The sequence below is a fragment of the Peromyscus californicus genome, unplaced genomic scaffold, assembly GCF_007827085.1.
Source record: "Peromyscus californicus insignis strain IS unplaced genomic scaffold, ASM782708v3 Scaffold_11__1_contigs__length_118956290, whole genome shotgun sequence".
Taxonomy (NCBI): domain Eukaryota; kingdom Metazoa; phylum Chordata; class Mammalia; order Rodentia; family Cricetidae; genus Peromyscus; species Peromyscus californicus.
Genome location: NW_026294402.1, coordinates 91,835,360 through 91,853,578, shown reverse-complemented (window position 1 = coordinate 91,853,578; position 18,219 = coordinate 91,835,360). Strand labels below are relative to the sequence as shown.

Sequence of the window (18,219 nt, the reverse complement as noted above, 5' to 3'; positions counted from 1 at the left end):
AAAAGAAAATGATTTGACTTCTCAGCATGATTCTAAACAACTCTGTCTGTACTCTAAATCTTCCTCTGTAATTGTTCATCCTAGTATCTTGAGATCTCACTGGTGCACATTGGCCCCAAACACCTCTAATGATCTGGTTTTATGTTTAGTTTCTGTTTCTAAAACCCAGTTCTCAGCCCCTGGTGGGCAAGATCAGAGTCCTGGGCTTCTAGGAGTCTTTGCAACTGCTAAGGCTCCCTTCCAATGGGAGGAAGACACTACTCAAGAGGATATAATGATAATCTAAAAATAATTAAGGACCTTTTTATTTGCATGTAACTTTTCACCCTGCAAGTTATCTAGGCATCTGTTACTCATTTTCCTAAATGGCAAGTGAGAGCTGAGCGAGCCAGGATCTAGAGCAAAGACTTGGCTTAAGTCTAGCTAACTATTGACCATGTGCTGTGCACAAATGAAATCAATTTCCTACAGCAAGACTCCCCACCTTACTCAACATGATTCATTCTGGCTTGACAGTGGAAAAATATTTTTCCCAATTTTGTAATTGGGGCCTGAGACTACACTTTTTTTGAGATACTTGGGTTGTAAAATCTTTTAGCAGATATCAAGAATGTGACCATTACAAACTCCGTAAGTATCCCGTTCAGTGAGATTTCATTGTTTCTTCTGTTGTCTGTGCGCCATGACACCTGGCTGTACTGGTAGACCCTCCGGATCCCAGCAAGGCAGCCAGAAGCAGTGCACCCATGATGCGGGTAAGAGCACATGGTGCAATTGGAGAAGGGCCTGTGTCTGTTTGGTTGTCACCTTCTGCTGCCTTTCTGAAGCCAGAAACTGACAACTGCCTTGGGGATTAAATTAGACAGATTCACACAAAGCATTGAGCCCAGGTCCCGCCATTACTCACTAGTTCTCAGTTTAAAAAGGAACAAGAGTTCTAATTATACTGTTTTACAGGAGGAAGGCAATTTTATTTCCATTACACAGATGGGGAAATGAAGGTGAGCAGGACTCCTGCTGAGGTTCTAAAGATGATGAGTCAGAGTTGAAGTCTAGGCTTACCTGACTCAAGGCATACCTGTGATGCCTTGGAATAGAAGCCCTGAAGCATGTCATAGACACATGCCTGTGACCACAGGGCAGGATTTTGTGTCCACAAAACTGTTCAGGCTGAAACTCCTTTTCTGCAGCCACAGCATCCTCTGAGGTGGCTCCATGACCCAAGGCAACAGGTCTGGACGTATTTGAGATGAGATGGACTCCTTCTCACCTGTGGTCCCAGAACACACACACACACACACACACACACACACACACACACACACACACACACGCACACACACAAAGTGCTGAATGCCTTGGCAGTAGGCACTGCAGGGAACCTTTGCCTGCCTACTTGCCTCCTCTATCTGCAGAGACGGGACTGACTTCTATTTCTTCCAAGCCTCCTATCTCCAGCCAGGCAGGTCAATGCACAGAAATGCAGGCTATTCTCACCACATTCCTAAGCCCCTGCACCACAGTAAACACCCAATAGATATGAGCAGCCATGATCTCTAAAAATCATTACCGTTCATTTTTGTCATGCTGTATTCTTTTTCACCCAGTAACTGTTTCCTGTAAGAATATATACAGTATGCTTTTGTACTGGAAACCTTTCTACTGCAGAATCACTGGCCATGAGGCACCAAATGACCACTCAACCTCTGCTCAGGTTTTGCTTGACCTAATAATGGCTGTCTGAGCTGTGGGACCTTCCACGTCTCCAGCATATATATAAGCTGTTACATCATTTATTTATTCAACAGACAATGCCAAGGAGGAAAAATGCCTTGTCTTCAGTTTCTCAGAAATGTATAGCTGTGCTATGTGAGGCTTCCAGAGAGAGAGAGAGAGAGAGAGAGAGAGAGAGAGAGAGAGAGAGAGAGAGAGAGAGAAGAGGGTGTGGCATTGATCTCAGCACAAAACTTTAGAAAAATGGCATCTCAAATTGAAGAATAGGTCTCTTCTTTGCTTAGTTCTAAGCAGAAAGAAAGCTATAATCAGCGACAGCTAACCACCCGCTCTAGCTTCTATTGGGAATTGAGGCAAGGTGACAATATGCATCTAAATGCTTGCACGCCAGAAGGCAGATTTACTCTAACTGTACCAAAAAGCTGAGTGACCTTCAGACTTGCCCAGTTGCACACTGAATGTGGCATTGTAGCCTCAGCCTGGTGGTACTTTTCAGGGTTAGGCATGGTTGGTACTCCTGTCTAAGGAAGAGTAGCCTAGGAAGGCCTCAAGGTCATGTAGCAAGGGAGAGCAGAGAAAGGACTCAGTGCCTCTTCGGTCTGAACAACTCCCCACTCCCCACTCCCCGACCTGGGAGGGGGCACCCACAGTGACAATCACATGCACCTTTCCCTTTAATTTTCTACTCCTGGGTGATCATAAATTTTTAATCTGAAGTAGGAGGGCTTCAAGTCAATTTCTTTGAGTATAAACTCATGTCTAAGTTCAGCTCTAATTTGATATTCTGAGCATGATTACCTCAGGATGTAATTAGCATTTGTCCTTTCCCACTGTATTATACTTACAGTGACTGTAAATGACTCTATGTAGACATGTACTATGCACTCGAAAGCCTGTACTCAACCCTCGGATGATGCAGTCAGTGCTAACTGAGTGCCAGGTGGGTACTAGGGAGATTAGAGTATGTAACTGACAGCAAGCTGTCAAACTCTAGGGGACCTCCCCAGTCAGGAGGAGGTGGTTCCCAAGACCCATCTTTTCTCTGTTGGAAGTATGGACCTGGACAGATGTTCACTCTAAGACTATCTTCGTGTTTGTTGTGCAGTTTCTCAAGGGGATGGTACAGCCATTAAGATGGTATGGTTCTTGGAGATGTAGAAATGGTCAGCTCAGGGCAACGTATTCAGTTCCCCTAACTTTATCCAAACTCCTTTGATAAGCAAGAATAGTCAAACAAATCCATCCATCCCCCACTCGGAGCTTATGGCACAGTACTATGCTATGTAAATTCCAATGTACTGTCATTAGCTAGTGACATTCTGGGGACGGGGGAAAGAAATGTTTGAGCTGCAGCCAATTGATGTAAGATGCTTTACTTTGCCAGGTTGTTTTGATGACACATATGACACACACTGGAATTATTTCTGATGATTAAATGATCTGACCATTCACTCTCTTGGGTTTTCAAGCAGGAAGAGGGACTGTGCCAGAATCCGGTGGGTTTGTTTAATAGAATGACAGAAGTCATAGAAAGCAGTGACACTTAACTCCAGGCTGGACATGAAATGCTTTGCATCCATCAAGTTGCTTAACTCTATGAGGTCACTACTGTTAATAGGACCTTGTATTAGCGATGAGGAAGCAGGCAGAAAGTGACAGACCACAAAAGCCATCAGCCGCAGAGCTGAGTCCAACCCACCCTGACTGGCCTGGGACTCACAGGAAGCAGAAATGATATTCCTTCACCCCAACACTTTACTGTATGGATATATTCTGCCTGGATGCTTCTGCTAGTGACCCATATGTGAGATGCAAACCGAGTCTGTGAGTTCTCTGCAAGGTCTGGGGTCATAGTTGCATCCCAGGAACAGGATGTGACCCCATGAACTATGTGGCAGCTACATCCAGGAATGGTAAGAACAGCAGTTCCCAAGAATTTTGTTCCCATGACCTCTTTATGTTCTCAATAACTAGTAAGTGCTCTCAAGCACATTTCTTTATGTGGGTCATCCATCAATATTTATTCAATTAGAAACCAAGTCTGAGATACTCTCAAATGTGCAGTCATTTATTTAAAATAGCAGTAATAAACTCATTGCATGTTACTATAAATAACAAGATTTGACAAATATGTTTTCCAAATCAGATTTATAATAAATAGCATTGCCAACATTTTCGAAATCTCTCCATTATCTAGCTTAATAGAAGTATTTAGATCCTTAAATCTAGTTCTGCCTTCCATGTACATTATTAGGTTATTTAAACTGAAATATGTAAAGAAAATATAACAATTAGAAAAGTGAATTATGCAGTAGGAAAGGGAGAAGTACTTTAATTATCTTTTCTGATCATTGTAGACATTCTTGTTTACGTACATCTGAAGTCCTCTTGTAATTTCTTAAGAGATAAATACAGAAAGTGAAATTAAATTGATATACTTATCGTACAAGGTGTCATGGTCCATACAGGATGCAACAACAAAATACCACAGACTGGGATTTTTAAAACAGCAGAAGTGTATTCTTCACAGCTATGGAGGTTGGGAGGTCTAAAAAGATCAAAATGCTGAAAGACTTGCTGTCTGCTGAGGGACTAGTTCTTCTTTAATGGCACCTTCTCACTGTAAGTTCCCACAGCAGAAGAGTCAGGAGGTCTCCCTGGAGCTTATCTATAAAGACAAGTCCTGGTCCTAAAGGCAAAGCCAGTGATCTGCTTACAGACATTTCCCCCAGAATCTTATGCAAGAGCTGAAGGCACAACCAGAACATTTGACTCCCAAAGACATCCCTTCTAATGTGATTATTCTGAGAGTTGGGTTTTTAATAAGAATTTAGAGAAACACAATCTCTCAGCCCAGTGCACACGGTTTCATTAGAAGCCATTGATTTGAGCCGGGCAGTGCTATGGGATGTTCTGTATTCTGTGAGTTTGTTGCTCTGATTGGTTGATAAATAAAACGCTGATTGGCCAGTAGCCAGGCAGGAAGTATAGGTGGGATAAACAGACAAGGAGAATTCTGAGAAGAAGAAGGCTGAGTCAGGAGACACCACCCCGCCATCCAGGGAGCAGCATGTAATGACACACAAGTAAAGCCCATGGAAAACGTGGCAACATAAAGATTAACAGAAATGGGCTGAGTTTAAGTGTAAGAGCTAGTCAATAGTTAGTTTGAGTTAATGGCCAAGCAGTTTTAATTAATATAAGCCTCTGTGTATTTACTTGGGGACACAAGTGGGAGAGATTTGTCCCGACCACCAGCAGGCCAGGACACAGGAAATCTTCCAACTACAGGGTGGTGGTGATACATGCCTTTAATCCCAGAACTCAGGAGGCAGAGGCAGGTAGATCTCTGAGTTAGAGGCCAGCCTGGTGTACAGAGCAAGTTCCAGGACAATGAGGGATGTTACATAGAGAAACCCTGTCTTGAAAAACAAACAAAACAAACATCAGCAAAAAGCCATTGATCTGTCTTGTACTTTAAATTTTTGCCATATATAACCATATGACACTCTGCATTGGTCATTTATAGCTATCCCGTATCCTGTTAAATGGGATCTTTCAAAATTGGAAACCTTTCATTATGAGGTATCAAAAGGTCACATTGGTTATCACTGCCCAAGATTGTAAACTAACTATAGCGGACACAAATTTTCAAAAACCAGAAGCTCAAATTTTAACATTGCCAACAAACACTTTCATGAACCCAATGTACCTGTCCACCCTTCTTTCAAGTGAAAAGAAACGCTCTGGAAAGTCCTTGCTTAGCTCGCAACTTACCTTCCTCACACTTTTTCAGACACCACACCTGCTGTGCTGGGGGGTTAACCGCACTTCCAATTTCATCACACTGAACTCTAAAGGACCCAAAGTCAGCTGCATGTGGTGGTATATACTTGCAATGCCAGCCCTCAGAAGGCTGAGGCAGGAGAACTACAAGTTTGAGCTTAGCCTGGGCAATATAATGAGACCCTGTCTCAAAACAACAGTAACAAGAAAAAAGTATGAACCCAAGGGTTTAGACTAACAAATTCAGTAAAATCAATACCATTTACTGAGAAGCTAAGGTCATTCTCTGCTGATATTAACTGATTTTTTTTTTTAACTATGAGGATGCTGTGGTGAAAATGCAGCCAGGCACTGCTCAGACTCCCACATCTTTTTGCCATTGCTTTTACATCAGCAGCACAAAGCTCAGCATAGTGAGAAGTCAGATAACCATCTTAGTGTTAATAAGATGTCACCATGCCCTTGTGTCGCCCTAAGAAGAGCCTTGGGATCTCTATAGACTAAGCTTTGTGCTGAAGCATCCCAGTGACAGGGTGACAAGTGCCATGCATGAGCTGATGGGTGATGGGACTAAATGCTCAGACGTATGTTTCATTCATCATTGTCAAAGTGACCAGTGGTGAGCCCTTTGACCTCTCCCAGACTCAGTTTCCTCATCTGAAAGACAGAATCAACACAATCCATTGTTCAAGCGTAGGAGTTGTGCTTTCAAATATTCTTTGAAAACCAAGTCGGAGGGCTGCAGAGATGGCTCAGCAGTTTAGAGCACTTGTTCTTGCAGGAGACCAAGTTCGATCCCCAGTGCTCACATGATGGCTCATAATCATCTGTAATTCCTGTTTTAGGGGAGCCGATGCCCTCTTCTGAGTTCTGTGTGTGCCAATCATACATGCATGCAGGCAAAAGAGTCATGCACGTAACATACAACTTTTAAAAAAATAAAGAAAATCAATTTAAAGACATTTTTCTCAGAAACTTCTGACAGAGCTGAGAAGACAGCCACACCAATTTCTGCTGAGTCTGGGGCGCGCATTACTGCTGAAGAGAAGGTAATTGTGCACCACAGACAGCAGTTTGAGGGAGGGAGCCAGCACATCCCACCCTGGAACTATGACTATTCCTTCTGGTCAGGCTCTCAAGGGCATTTGTGATGAAGCTGAGTTCATCTACCTTCAGGGAATGACACCCACAGGCTTAGTGACTTCATCTGATTGCCAACCTGATGCTAACCTATGTGTCACATACACTGTTTCTGCCACACCAGCCCCCCCCATCCCCCCCCCCACACACACACACAATGTTGGAAAGCAAGATTTTGATAGTGATGTTTTTATCCGGAGACCATTCAGTCTGCTTTGTTTTTCTCTTAAGTACTTCATCCTCCCACAGGAAACCTTTATTAGTAACAAACTCTAGACCAAGGTGACCCAGTGTATCAGATATTGATGCTGAGAGCTGGCGTGAGCATCTTTATTCCAAATCTCCATCCCAGATCTTTTTCTTAGCTTTTTCTTTCTTTCAATTTGTGGTATATTAATTTTTGTATTTGATATAGTCCTAACTGTAGAAACATGGAAATCTTTTCTCTACTAAGTAGCACCAGTTCATGTGCATGATGTCTATGTGTGTGGTGCATGTGCCCTATGCGTCTATGTGCGATAGTTTCTCTATCATTCTCTTATTACCTTGAGGCAGGGTATCTCACAGAACCAGAGGCTCTCAGAATCTGTCTCCACTCCTCAGTGCCGTGGTAACAGTTATGAATAGACATGCCTGTCATTTTACGTGGGTGCTGGGGAATCAAACTCAGGCCCTTATAACAGCAGAGTAAAATCTCTTAATGGAGCTGTCGCCCCAGCATCAGCAGCACCAGCTTTAAACACAAGCATTTCACTGGAGCACAGTGCCTTTCTGACCACAGAGACCTGTGTGCTCTCACATCTGCACCAGAGAAGCTGCTCCTACCATGGTTTCTATTCCTACCACACTGGATCCCACAGTGTGGAACTCACCCTGTCCCTTCCTATTGAAGGTCCCCAAGTCGTATTGTTCCTTCTGCCTGAAACAAGATGTCCAGCTGCCTTGTGTCTACTCTCTCTCCTCCTGCAGTCTCTGCACAGCTTTCACATGCTTAGACAAGCATGCCCTGCATGTCCAGCCAGATCTGAACCCTGCATCTCTTCTTCAGTGCACATGTGATGCTCCCAGATCTGAACTTTACATCTCTTCTTCAGTGCACATGATTCTCCCTGTTCCTCCTCTTCTCCCTCCTCCTCCTTTTTCTAATTCATATAAGTTTGAGTCATGAAGGCCTATAATCTTAGTATTTAGGAGGCTAAGGTAGGAAGCTTGTGAGTTCCAGACCATCCTGAACTAAATAGTAGGACCCAGTCCCAACAACAAAATGACAATAATGATTTGCATAAGCTTGTATAGAATATCTGCCTTGTAGGTTTGTTATGAAGGTCAAATAAGATTGCCTGGATACAATCTGTGGCTATCTGACTGCTTATTTTCCTGGACTGCAAGTAGTAGAGTGTGGACCATAGCTGGGGCTGGTTGTGTTCATCACTGTTTCAGTGATGCCTGGTACTTAGTTCCTGATAAATGTTTACTGCATGAATGGATGGATTATCCATCAAGAAAATGTTTGTGCAACAGGAGTATTCAGTATTCAGTAATTCAACATTCAGTAAAGAGGCTTGACAATTAGTGTGATATGAGTTCTAAGTTACGTTCCGAAGGGACCAAAGTCTGTTCCAGTCTGAGTTGGCGAACACTAAATGATCCCTGAGCTGGTCCTGTTTGTAGTCAGTCCTTTCTCTAACCCAAGGGCTGCTTGATAACACTTGTTTTAAGATACCCAAGTCATCCATCCTTGTGTTTCTAGTGTAGTGCAGTGACAAGGGCTTATTTGATGTGATCATCAGCTTTCTGTCACTTTAACAGAATGCCTGAAAAAGCACGGTGTGCTATGGTTTATTGTGTCAGAGGCCTCAATGCATGGACCCTTGGCCCTGTTTCTCTGCGCCCCAGTGAGGCTGTGTGGACCTTGGGCCCCATTGCCGTGGGCCTGGGGTGAGACTGAAAATCATGGTGGGAGCACATGGTAGAACAAAGCTGCTCACCTATGGCAGCCAGGAAGGACAAGAGGAAAAAGGGGGAGGCAGGGACAAGCCCTAACCTTTCTGAGTGTGCTCCCACTGACCTACTTTGTGTAGCAAGATTCTGAATTTTAACAGCCCATTCAGTTAGGAACTCATCAATGGATCATCAATCCATCCACCAGGTTAGTGACTTCATGATTCAACCACCTTCCAAGGTCACACCCCTTACCATTGCTGCATACAGAATCAAGCCTACAATGAATGAGTCTTGAGGTGGGGGTCACTTCATATCCAAGCTATAATAGCTGGTCCTCCAAAATGCTAGTTCCACTGAATTACATTGAACTAAGCAAGATGGAAATATGTGACCCAAAAGTTTACTTCTCCTGTCTCCCCCAGGTCTCCTCTGTGTCCTTTCCCTTCCCCTCCCTTTTTTTTTCATAAAGATTGCTGAGTCCTGTGAACTACTTTGGTTGTGATCAGATGTTGCCAGCAGAAAATTATACTCATCTATTTTAGGTCTAACTTGGCTCTTCAGAATGAAATGGTCTGATTAGCCTTATAATCATGAGGGTGGTTGGGCACTCCAGAGAACGCTTCACAACCAGTTTGAGTACACTGGTAACATTGTCACAGAGATGCTGATCTTGGGATAGAATCACAGGGTAAACTAGCTAATTCAGAGCAGGAATTAAACAGATAAAACCTGTGCTTCTGCCCTGAAGGCTACAGAATTACCCTTGTCAGAATGAGCCATGCTGAGATGCCCAGTGAACCTTGGGCAGCAGCAGTTAATGGGAGCCTATGTTCCTGTTAGAACCTGCCCCACAACCCATCTTATCCATTATTGTATATCTATATTTGAGAAATAACTAGGAAGGGAGGTAGTGAAAGTAAATGTTCATAATGAAATTGAAGACCAAAGAAATAATAAGAAAAGCAAAAGCCCACGGGTAAGATTGGTATTGATTGAACATCTTAGAAAACATTGCTAGAAAGAGATCAGGGCATGCTGTCTCTATGGAAAATGAGGGACTTGGCTTAGCCACACTTGAATTAGAATATGAATCATTCCCAGAGGCATCCCTGGGGGGCTCTTTAGACATCTTAGTGTTCTTTCAAGATAGAGTGATATAGGAGAACACATGTGGGTTTACAAGCCAGCCATACCTGGGTTTAATGCCCAATTTTACCTTAGTGACATTGAGTAAGTAACCTCATTATCTTCCTCTTCATCTTCTCTCTCCTCCTCTTCACCCTCCTCCTCCTGTTCTCCCTCCTCCTCCTCCTCCTCCTCCTCCTCCTCCTCCTCCTCCTCCTTTTTCTAATTCATTTAAGTTTGAGTCATGAAGGCCTATAATCTTAGTATTTAGGAGGCTAAGGTAGGAGGCTTGTGAGTTCCAGACCATCCTGAACTAAATAGTAGGACCCAGTCTCAACAACAAAATGACAATAATGATTTGTATAAGCTTGTATAGAATAGCTGCCTTGTAGGTTTGTTATGAAGGTCAAATAAGATTGCCTGGATACAAAGATCATTGCCCAAAGCAGGCATGCAATCAATCACATTATTCCTTTGCCTCGAATTGTCAGCACTTATCAACAGCTGGACAGAGTCAGGGTTAGAGTGAGACAAGCCAGTGCCTCTGTCACCCTGAGAGCAAATTCTCTTAGGCATGTCCCAGGCAGTTCATGTGCTTCTCCCTGGTCCAGGCATATACCTGAAGCAATGTCAGACCAAGGGTGAGGCGTCTCAGAGTAGATGTCCTTCTCCCTGGCTTCATTCCCTGAACCATCGTACTGATGGCTCACCTAAAACCCAGAGAATCATTGTCACCCGACTTAAACCTATCATTCGTACATAGCACACTTGGAATCTGAACCCAGATATATTGTCCTCATACTTCAGTAGCCTACAAATGGGCCGTCCTGCCCATCTCAGAGTGCTAGCATACCCCTCGGTGCTGTAAGTGGCCTCTGGACAGCTGGGCACCATTTTCTGAAGTCTACCAGTGCTCTCAATACCATAAGAGGACATGTCTCAAATTTTCAGCACATCTCAAAACATTTACTACAGGGCTTGCTTTGTAGTCAGAGTTCAAGAAATAAATATTCACAAATAGAGGAAAAAAGAAAATTCCTGTGCCCTTATAATTTTAATGCAGAGAAACAGTTATAATGAACATTAACCCAGCTAAAGGGGCAAAATGCATTAATTTCACCACAGGCTCTGCTCTTTAAGAAGTTAGCTGTTCAAGCTCCGTGGGGAATCTTGAACTCACAGAGACTCACTCCCACTGTTTCAAAAGAGAAAATTGCCTACCTCCACTGTGAGAGGCGGGTGGAGAGGCATAATGGAGGCTGCGGAAAGAGAGGGAGATTCAGTTGCAGCAATACGCTATGTGTAAACCCGAGTGAAGGACACAGAAAAGCAACACTCATACTTAAGATGAATGAAGGCTCCGGCTCAGGTCTGGCAAGACCTGGGACTCTGTTTCTAACCATCTGCTGGTCATGCCGATGCTGCCAACCCTTGGAACATACTTTCAAGCATTGAAGATGTTGTCACAAGACAATTGACAGGGCAAATCTTTGGCCCTGGATTATTTCCATCAACAGCCCTTTGTCTTTTGACTGTGAGCAAGTTCCTTAATCCTAGACCAGGCAAAGGGTAAAGGAAAATCTGCCAGGAAGACTAAGAAACTGGGAAAACATCACTCCCCATGCAAAGACTACACAAACACTTGCTGGGTGACATCCCCACACATGAAACACTTCCATTTTGTTCTCTATGAAATGAGCATGGAGGCTGATCTCCAGAAGCCAAGTCTAGAGGAAGGATCCTGAGTGTATGGAGGGAATTGTATAGAAGTTGTGGGCTTGTGGATGTGGCTCAATAGACACACTGTCTTCAGCCTGGAGACTCCCAGGATTCACCCTTACTGTACTCTCTTCTTCTGCAGGGGAAATCTGTGCATTCAAGATCCATGGGCAGGAGCTGCCCTTTGAGGCTGTGGTGCTGAATAAGACATCTGGAGAGGGCCGGCTCCGTGCCAAGAGTCCCATCGACTGTGAGCTGCAGAAGGAGTACACGTTCATCATCCAGGCCTACGACTGTGGTGTGGGGCCCCAGGAGGCAGCCTGGAAGAAGTCACACAAGTGAGCTCCCTGTCTCCCACTTCTGCCCTGGGCTACCCACCTCCATTTACTCTATTTACAAACTGTTTTTTAAATACATCCATCTATGGGTCACACCAGAGGTATGGCTAGAAGGTGGTTTAAAACTCCCAATTCTATTAGCTTTGCTTTGCCTAGGAGCAGGAAGTTGGTTGTGATGGTGGTGACTGGCAGTGGTGATAGGGCTTGTATTATAACTGGTCATATTGGAAAAGGACCCTGATGTGGCCACGGTGATGGTGAGTGCCCCCAGAACATTTGCACAAACCTATCTCTACCCTGGGAATACTGCACCTGCTTTTCTTCTCTGGAAGAGACGCCCCAGGCCACCTCCAGGACTAAGTGAAAGCATGGCTTCCTCCAGGAAGCATTCCCTAAGCCCACCCTTTGGCTCAGATCTAGTCTAAACTTTTCTGTTATTTCTGCAAAGCTCTTTGTTTCTCTCTGTCACTTATGTCTTGCCATGAGTCAGTTCTGCTCTTTCCCTTATGGAGTTTGGCTCAGTCACAACACGATGTAAGAGCTGTTTGACTTCTCACAGAGTGGAGGAATGAGTGAATAGATAAAGGGAATGGGGAAAATGGAGAAGATGGAGAGGGAATATGTAGCCTGAAGTGGGCAATAGGGAATGGTAAAGAACAGAGATGATTCTATAGGGCAGACTTGCTCATCATCAAGGCAAGGTAGGTGGTTGCTTCCCAGGGGGAGAGGAGACAGAGGCGCTCACGCAACAACTGCCCTGAGAGCCCTGAGGCCTCTTCACTCACGTAGCCTTGGATGGATCAATGCCCCACATCATATGGCGTGATTCCTCCTTTACCATCATTTCTTCTCTCTGATTTGTGCTCCAGGGCTGTGGTCCACATCCAGGTGAAGGATGTCAATGAGTTTGCTCCCACCTTCAAAGAGCCAGCCTACAAGGCCATCGTCACCGAGGGCAAGATCTACGACAGCATCCTGCAGGTAGAAGCCATTGATGAGGACTGCTCCCCCCAGTACAGCCAGATTTGCAACTATGAGATTGTCACAACAGATGTGCCTTTTGCCATTGACAGAAATGGTGAGTGTCCTGAGAAGATACCAGTGCAGTCAGGACAACAAAGTCACCATCCCTGCTCTCAAGGCCAAGAGGGGCCCCACATATACTTGACAGTGTTACCTTCCTTGAAACCCTTTATCTAGGCACCATGACCCAGTTATGCCCTTGAGATGGTGGCTCATTTATAATCAGAAGCTTGCTAAGTCTAACCTATTTCCAAAAAGTCCCAGGAACCTCAATGAACAGGGTCTGGAGAACTCATAATCTCACACATTTGTATACAAAACAAAGATGGTTTCCAGAAGAATTATTTAACTACTATCTAGGTGTGAGCCTCATCATCACCTTGGCCACATCTGGGTTCCTTTCAGTATTATCAGTTATAATATGAGCCCCCACCCCCCAGTCACCACCACAACAATCTTCTTTCTGCTTCTGAACAAAGAGATACTAATAGAATTGGGAATTTTAAACCACCTTTCAACCATAACTTTGTTAAGGAAACTCTTGCTGATCTCCCCTTTGAGAATTTCAACCATAGCAGAGCCTCCTCCCAGTTTGAACTGAACTGAAAATAGTCCCATAAAACCACTTGGATATTTCTCATCCCCATTAATATGAATCTTGTTACAGTGTACACATAGCCAGAGGTCCAATCAACTCAATCCACATGGACTATAACTTGATTGTAATGAAATAGTACTATTTGCTGAGTACATTGCTCATTTGTAGTGTGAGTTGTGTGGGTATCTATATATTATCCCCACTTTGTTTCAGATATCATTTAAGTAGCACAGAAGGATGCAAAAGCTGCAAGACCTGACACATTCTGTAACCAAGTGTTAGGTTTGATGATGAACTCAAAATGGAGCTAGAATAGAATTCAAGATAGCAAGCAATGAGGGAGGAAAAAAGAAAGAGAATCAAGGGGGCATGAAGAGTGAAATTGTGTATAAAGCATGCTGGGAGCTGGAGTGAAACTGCAAATTAGACATGAGAATCTTGCTAGCCAACATCTACAGGGGAAACAAATTAGCCATGTGCTCCTACATCTTCAGGAATGCTTCATGATATTGAGACCTGAAGGAAGCTTGTGCTGTGGTATAATCTTCTGCCTCCTAAGAACAATACCAGAGTCCACAGAGGAAAGGAACACTTTCATCCCCACTTTCAAGTAGTTTCCCAGATGAGCTACCTGACTGCTAGGACAGAAGGCTAAAAGAGATAGGACTAAGAGTTACACATCTGGGCATCATTAATGCTAATTGTACAGGGCAGGAGGTTGGTGCACAAGAAAGAGAAGATGGGAATACAAGAGTGAAGATAAGTTCTATTTGTACAAACTTCCAGAAGCACTCCCTCACAGCTTCTCCAGCAAGCCAAGCTAAGCCCTGTGAAAGGCTGGTCTGTACCCATTACACACACACACACTCACACACACACACACACACACACACACACACACACACACACACACCATAAAATACAGAAGAAATGTTGTGGTTTTCTCCTCTAGGCTCTAGGTTTCTAGTCCCCCGTCATCAGTTGTTCAGTCTGTCCCCACGAAAGCTTTGGAATTTGGGGCACAACAAGCACATGGTAAACAACAAGACAGCTGAATGGAGACACCTATGATTAGTGGTCAGATTCCACTTGGTCTCCTGGCCCTTGTTCTCAAGAGCTCCCAAGAGAAGATGAGATGCAAATTCTTTCATCTGAGGGTAAACTGCCCCAGTCATGAAGATAATTACTCACCTTGATGAGCCATTTCGCTAACATATGCCAATTTATTTCCCTGGCTGTCTCATTAAAAGTGAGTAATGGGCCTTTGCCAGGCCTGGCCTCCAACTTTGGTTTACACTGTAAGATGGTGAGGAGAGTTGGCACTCCTAGGGAGTGTAGGCTCCCAACAGAGAGGCTTAAATAGCAGCTCTCCAGGTAAGGAAGACAGGACCTGGGCAGCTCCCATTCCCTTGAGCTTTCCCGTGGGTCCTCAGCCATCACTTCTGTGGTGACCTTCTCAGCTCCCTGAGGTTCTTTGCATATGACCACATCATGGAAAGTGCTGCTGAATCTTGGGTGCCTTCCTTGACCACAGGTTCTCCACATTCTTCATCCTGCAGCTAAAGCAGATGCTCCCGGTTCTTAAACTTGCCAGGCTCTTTCCCAAGGGCAGGGGTCGGGGAAGAAGAGACACAGTGGCAGGACAGTGAAAGACACTAGGTGGAGTCAGAGTGACCTCTTGTACCTAGGAACTCAACCTGTAACCCCTTGGCCTCCTTCCATGTGGAACCTTGGCAGTATCAGTTCCAAACTCATTGTGGGGTTCTGCAGCTGTGGATGAGGGTGTGTTGAGAGTACTCAGCACATCTGCAGTGCTGAGTAATGCTGCTGTCTATGGTCATAGGATATTTGTTCCTGTGACTGGGGCATGGGGTTTGGTCACTCTCCATGAAATCTGGGCCGAGATGACAAGCATATAACTATGAAGTGAGTTTTACCATCATCTTGGAAAGTCCTAGCTCTACATCAGGTGGTAATACATGCTCCATCTACTGGCTCTAAGCCCACCTCTCTGAAATAAGCACAACCTGGATCCCCGTTTTCATTAGACAAGTGGGGAAATTGAACCCTGAGGCAGGAAGACGTTCCTAATACGTTGTCATACTATTGGCACTTAGGGCTTCCCACTATAAACCTCTTCCTCGATGATAATAGAAAGGAACAGATGGCACAGGAGTTTCGTCCATAAACATAGGGTAGGGTGAGATCAGCAAAGAGGCAGAGAAGGCGGTCCCAGGTTTGGCCCCCAACAAAGAACAAGCACATAGCCATGCACAAATGAAAGCACCTAGTCTAGGACAACTTGGGATCAAGTTAAGAAATTACAAGACAGTGAACGAAATATTGAGGATAACAACACAAAAATTGAGTAAGAACACCAGTTTCATTTTACCGACACCATCCTATCCCCAGACTGGCAATGCCCAGGACAGGGAGAGATTCCCTCACTCACAAATTCCTCCCACAGATTAAAAAGGAGAGACTGCTGAACAAGCAGCTTCCCTAGTCTTTCAAAAACAGTTCCCACATGACTCACTTCAACATCATCCTCCCAGATCACTGGGGAGGCCAATTTAGCTAAGAAATCAGACAATCTAGGAACAAATTAGATGGCCAGGGGCTCCCAGTGTCAGCCACATAGCAGGAATCACCAAGGTCTCCAGTGGCCTGCTCTGCAGAGAACACCAGCGGCCTTCATTGGGCACCTCCAGCACTCTCTTGGTCACTCCCCTGTAGCTTTCGTACCCTGCAGTGTTTGGCCTGGTGGACCACAACACCATTCACCACATAGGAATCCAACAGACCGCATCCTCTTTCACCACGAAGGAACCCATAGTTTTTCACTTTTTCAGTCCCCGGGTGTCTGAACCACTACTCCTCTTCTTCCTCTCTCAAGGAGATGACCTGGCTTCACCCTCCAGGGGTACCCAACCAGACACCAGTACAGCCAGTAGGTCATAAATAAATGACCTGTATGCACACTGCAAGAATAAGCTGACTATTACATGTGCACTTGTGAATAATCCGTTAGCCATGCGCCCATGAGCAGCTAGCCCCAACTCCTATTATAAGGTCTCTCAGCTAAACATATGCCTGCAGCTATCTCATGTAGTCATGAGCACGCCTTCCAGCCCTAACTCTCATCATAAAACCCCATAATGGTGTTAACTCCTACAGCTGGTCCCCTGCCCATAAGTGTAAGTGTAAGCTCTGATGCCTCTAGCTATACGTGTCTATGGAGTTACTAAGCTTGCTGTTGATACTGATCAGCTCATGTGCTCACAGTCAACCCTTGTAGCTACACAAGTGTACACAACCAGCCCCAGCTGCATCACTCATCACCTTGACCACCACTGTGCTTGCACTCATAGCTAGTTCCTGCATTTGCCTGCAATCATACTGCTAGCTTGAGCGCTATTGTTACCCTATACAGACAACTGGCCTCATCTCTAGAGCTGGCTCCCATGTGCCAAATGGATGCACAAAGCCAGTCATTATAATGGGATGTGCATACATTACCAGCCCTATGCCTGTAGACACACCCTACACTATATCCAGAACTGGCTCTATCCTGACCCTTTTCACCATGTACATTCCTGCAGACAGTTAGATGTTCAACAACAGTCTCAACATCTGCTGTGTCAGCTTCTTGTCACAGCTACCACTGAGAATACCAAGATACCTTTCTGTCACCATATCCCTTGCAGTACCAAGGACTATATTGCAGATGTTGCAACCCCCAAATTCCTGAGTCAAGACATCATCTTCTTCCTTTCACCCCTGGGACCTCATGCTGGACACTAAGCATGGGGCCATAATGTGTCTCCTCAACCCACACAGTGAAGGCATTTCATTTCTGAAGCCATTCCCAAAAGTCTAGAAAAGGTGCTATCTCTTCAAATGCTCAGGCAACTACTGAAGACTGCAAGTCATTCCTACCACCCACATGTAATTTCAGTTCCAGGGGAACTGATGCCCTCTTCTGGCCTCTGTAGGGAACAAGCATGCATGTGGTTCACAGACATATATGCAGGCAAAACACACACTGAGATAAAAGTAAAACAAAATTAAGTATTAAAAAAAAAACCTTACAGTCTAGGAGATAATAAAGTAACATATTGAAAGTGATTAAAAAACAATAACAAAAAACCCTGCCATCAAAGAATACTTTACCTGGCAAAGCTATCCTTCAAAAACAAGAGAGAAATGGTGTTAATAAATAAAGTTGCCTGGGGATCAGAGCTATTAGCAAGCCATAGCGAAAGCTGGGTGTTGGTGGTGCACGCCTTTAATTCCAGAACTTGGTAGGCAGAGCTAGGTAGATCTCTGTGTGTTCAAAGATACAACCAGCATGGAGACACGCACCTTTAATCTCAATACCAACCCAAGAAGACCTGGAGGTCTGTACAGACAGGCATTGACAAGGCAGTCATGTGGTTGGGTTTACAACCAATGAGAAGGCAGAACAGAAAGTCTTTATAAAGACAGACAAAAAGGAAGTAGGTCTCTTTTGGAGAGGTAGGACCACCACAGGAGGAAGGGTAAGGTTTTAGCTCTTAGCTCTGACCTCTTGGCTTTCTTCTTTGCATTGGTTCTGTGTTTCTTATTTAATAAGACGGTTGGTTACATCTACAATATGACTTTCCAAGATGACCAAAAATAAAGACCGTTCATTACCACTAAACCTATCTTACAAAAAATGATATCACTCCTTGAGCTGAAGCAAAATGATGCCATTTAATAATATCAAAACATATGAAAGTCATTGGTACTGGTAAGTACATATCAAATTTGCAATATTCTGATGCTATC

At 44.3% G+C, this 18,219-nt stretch overlaps 1 protein-coding gene across 1 annotated transcript in view; it reads left to right on the top strand.

The window, feature by feature from the left end:
- The window catches only part of Clstn2 (calsyntenin 2), a 607,199-nt gene that overhangs the window by 449,498 nt on the left and 139,482 nt on the right, over window positions 1–18,219 (top strand). The window contains exons 3-4 of the mRNA XM_052717670.1: window positions 11,591–11,786; window positions 12,656–12,864. Coding sequence (XP_052573630.1) covers window positions 11,591–11,786; window positions 12,656–12,864 — 405 coding nt within the window. The remainder of the gene's footprint in view (window positions 1–11,590; window positions 11,787–12,655; window positions 12,865–18,219) is intronic.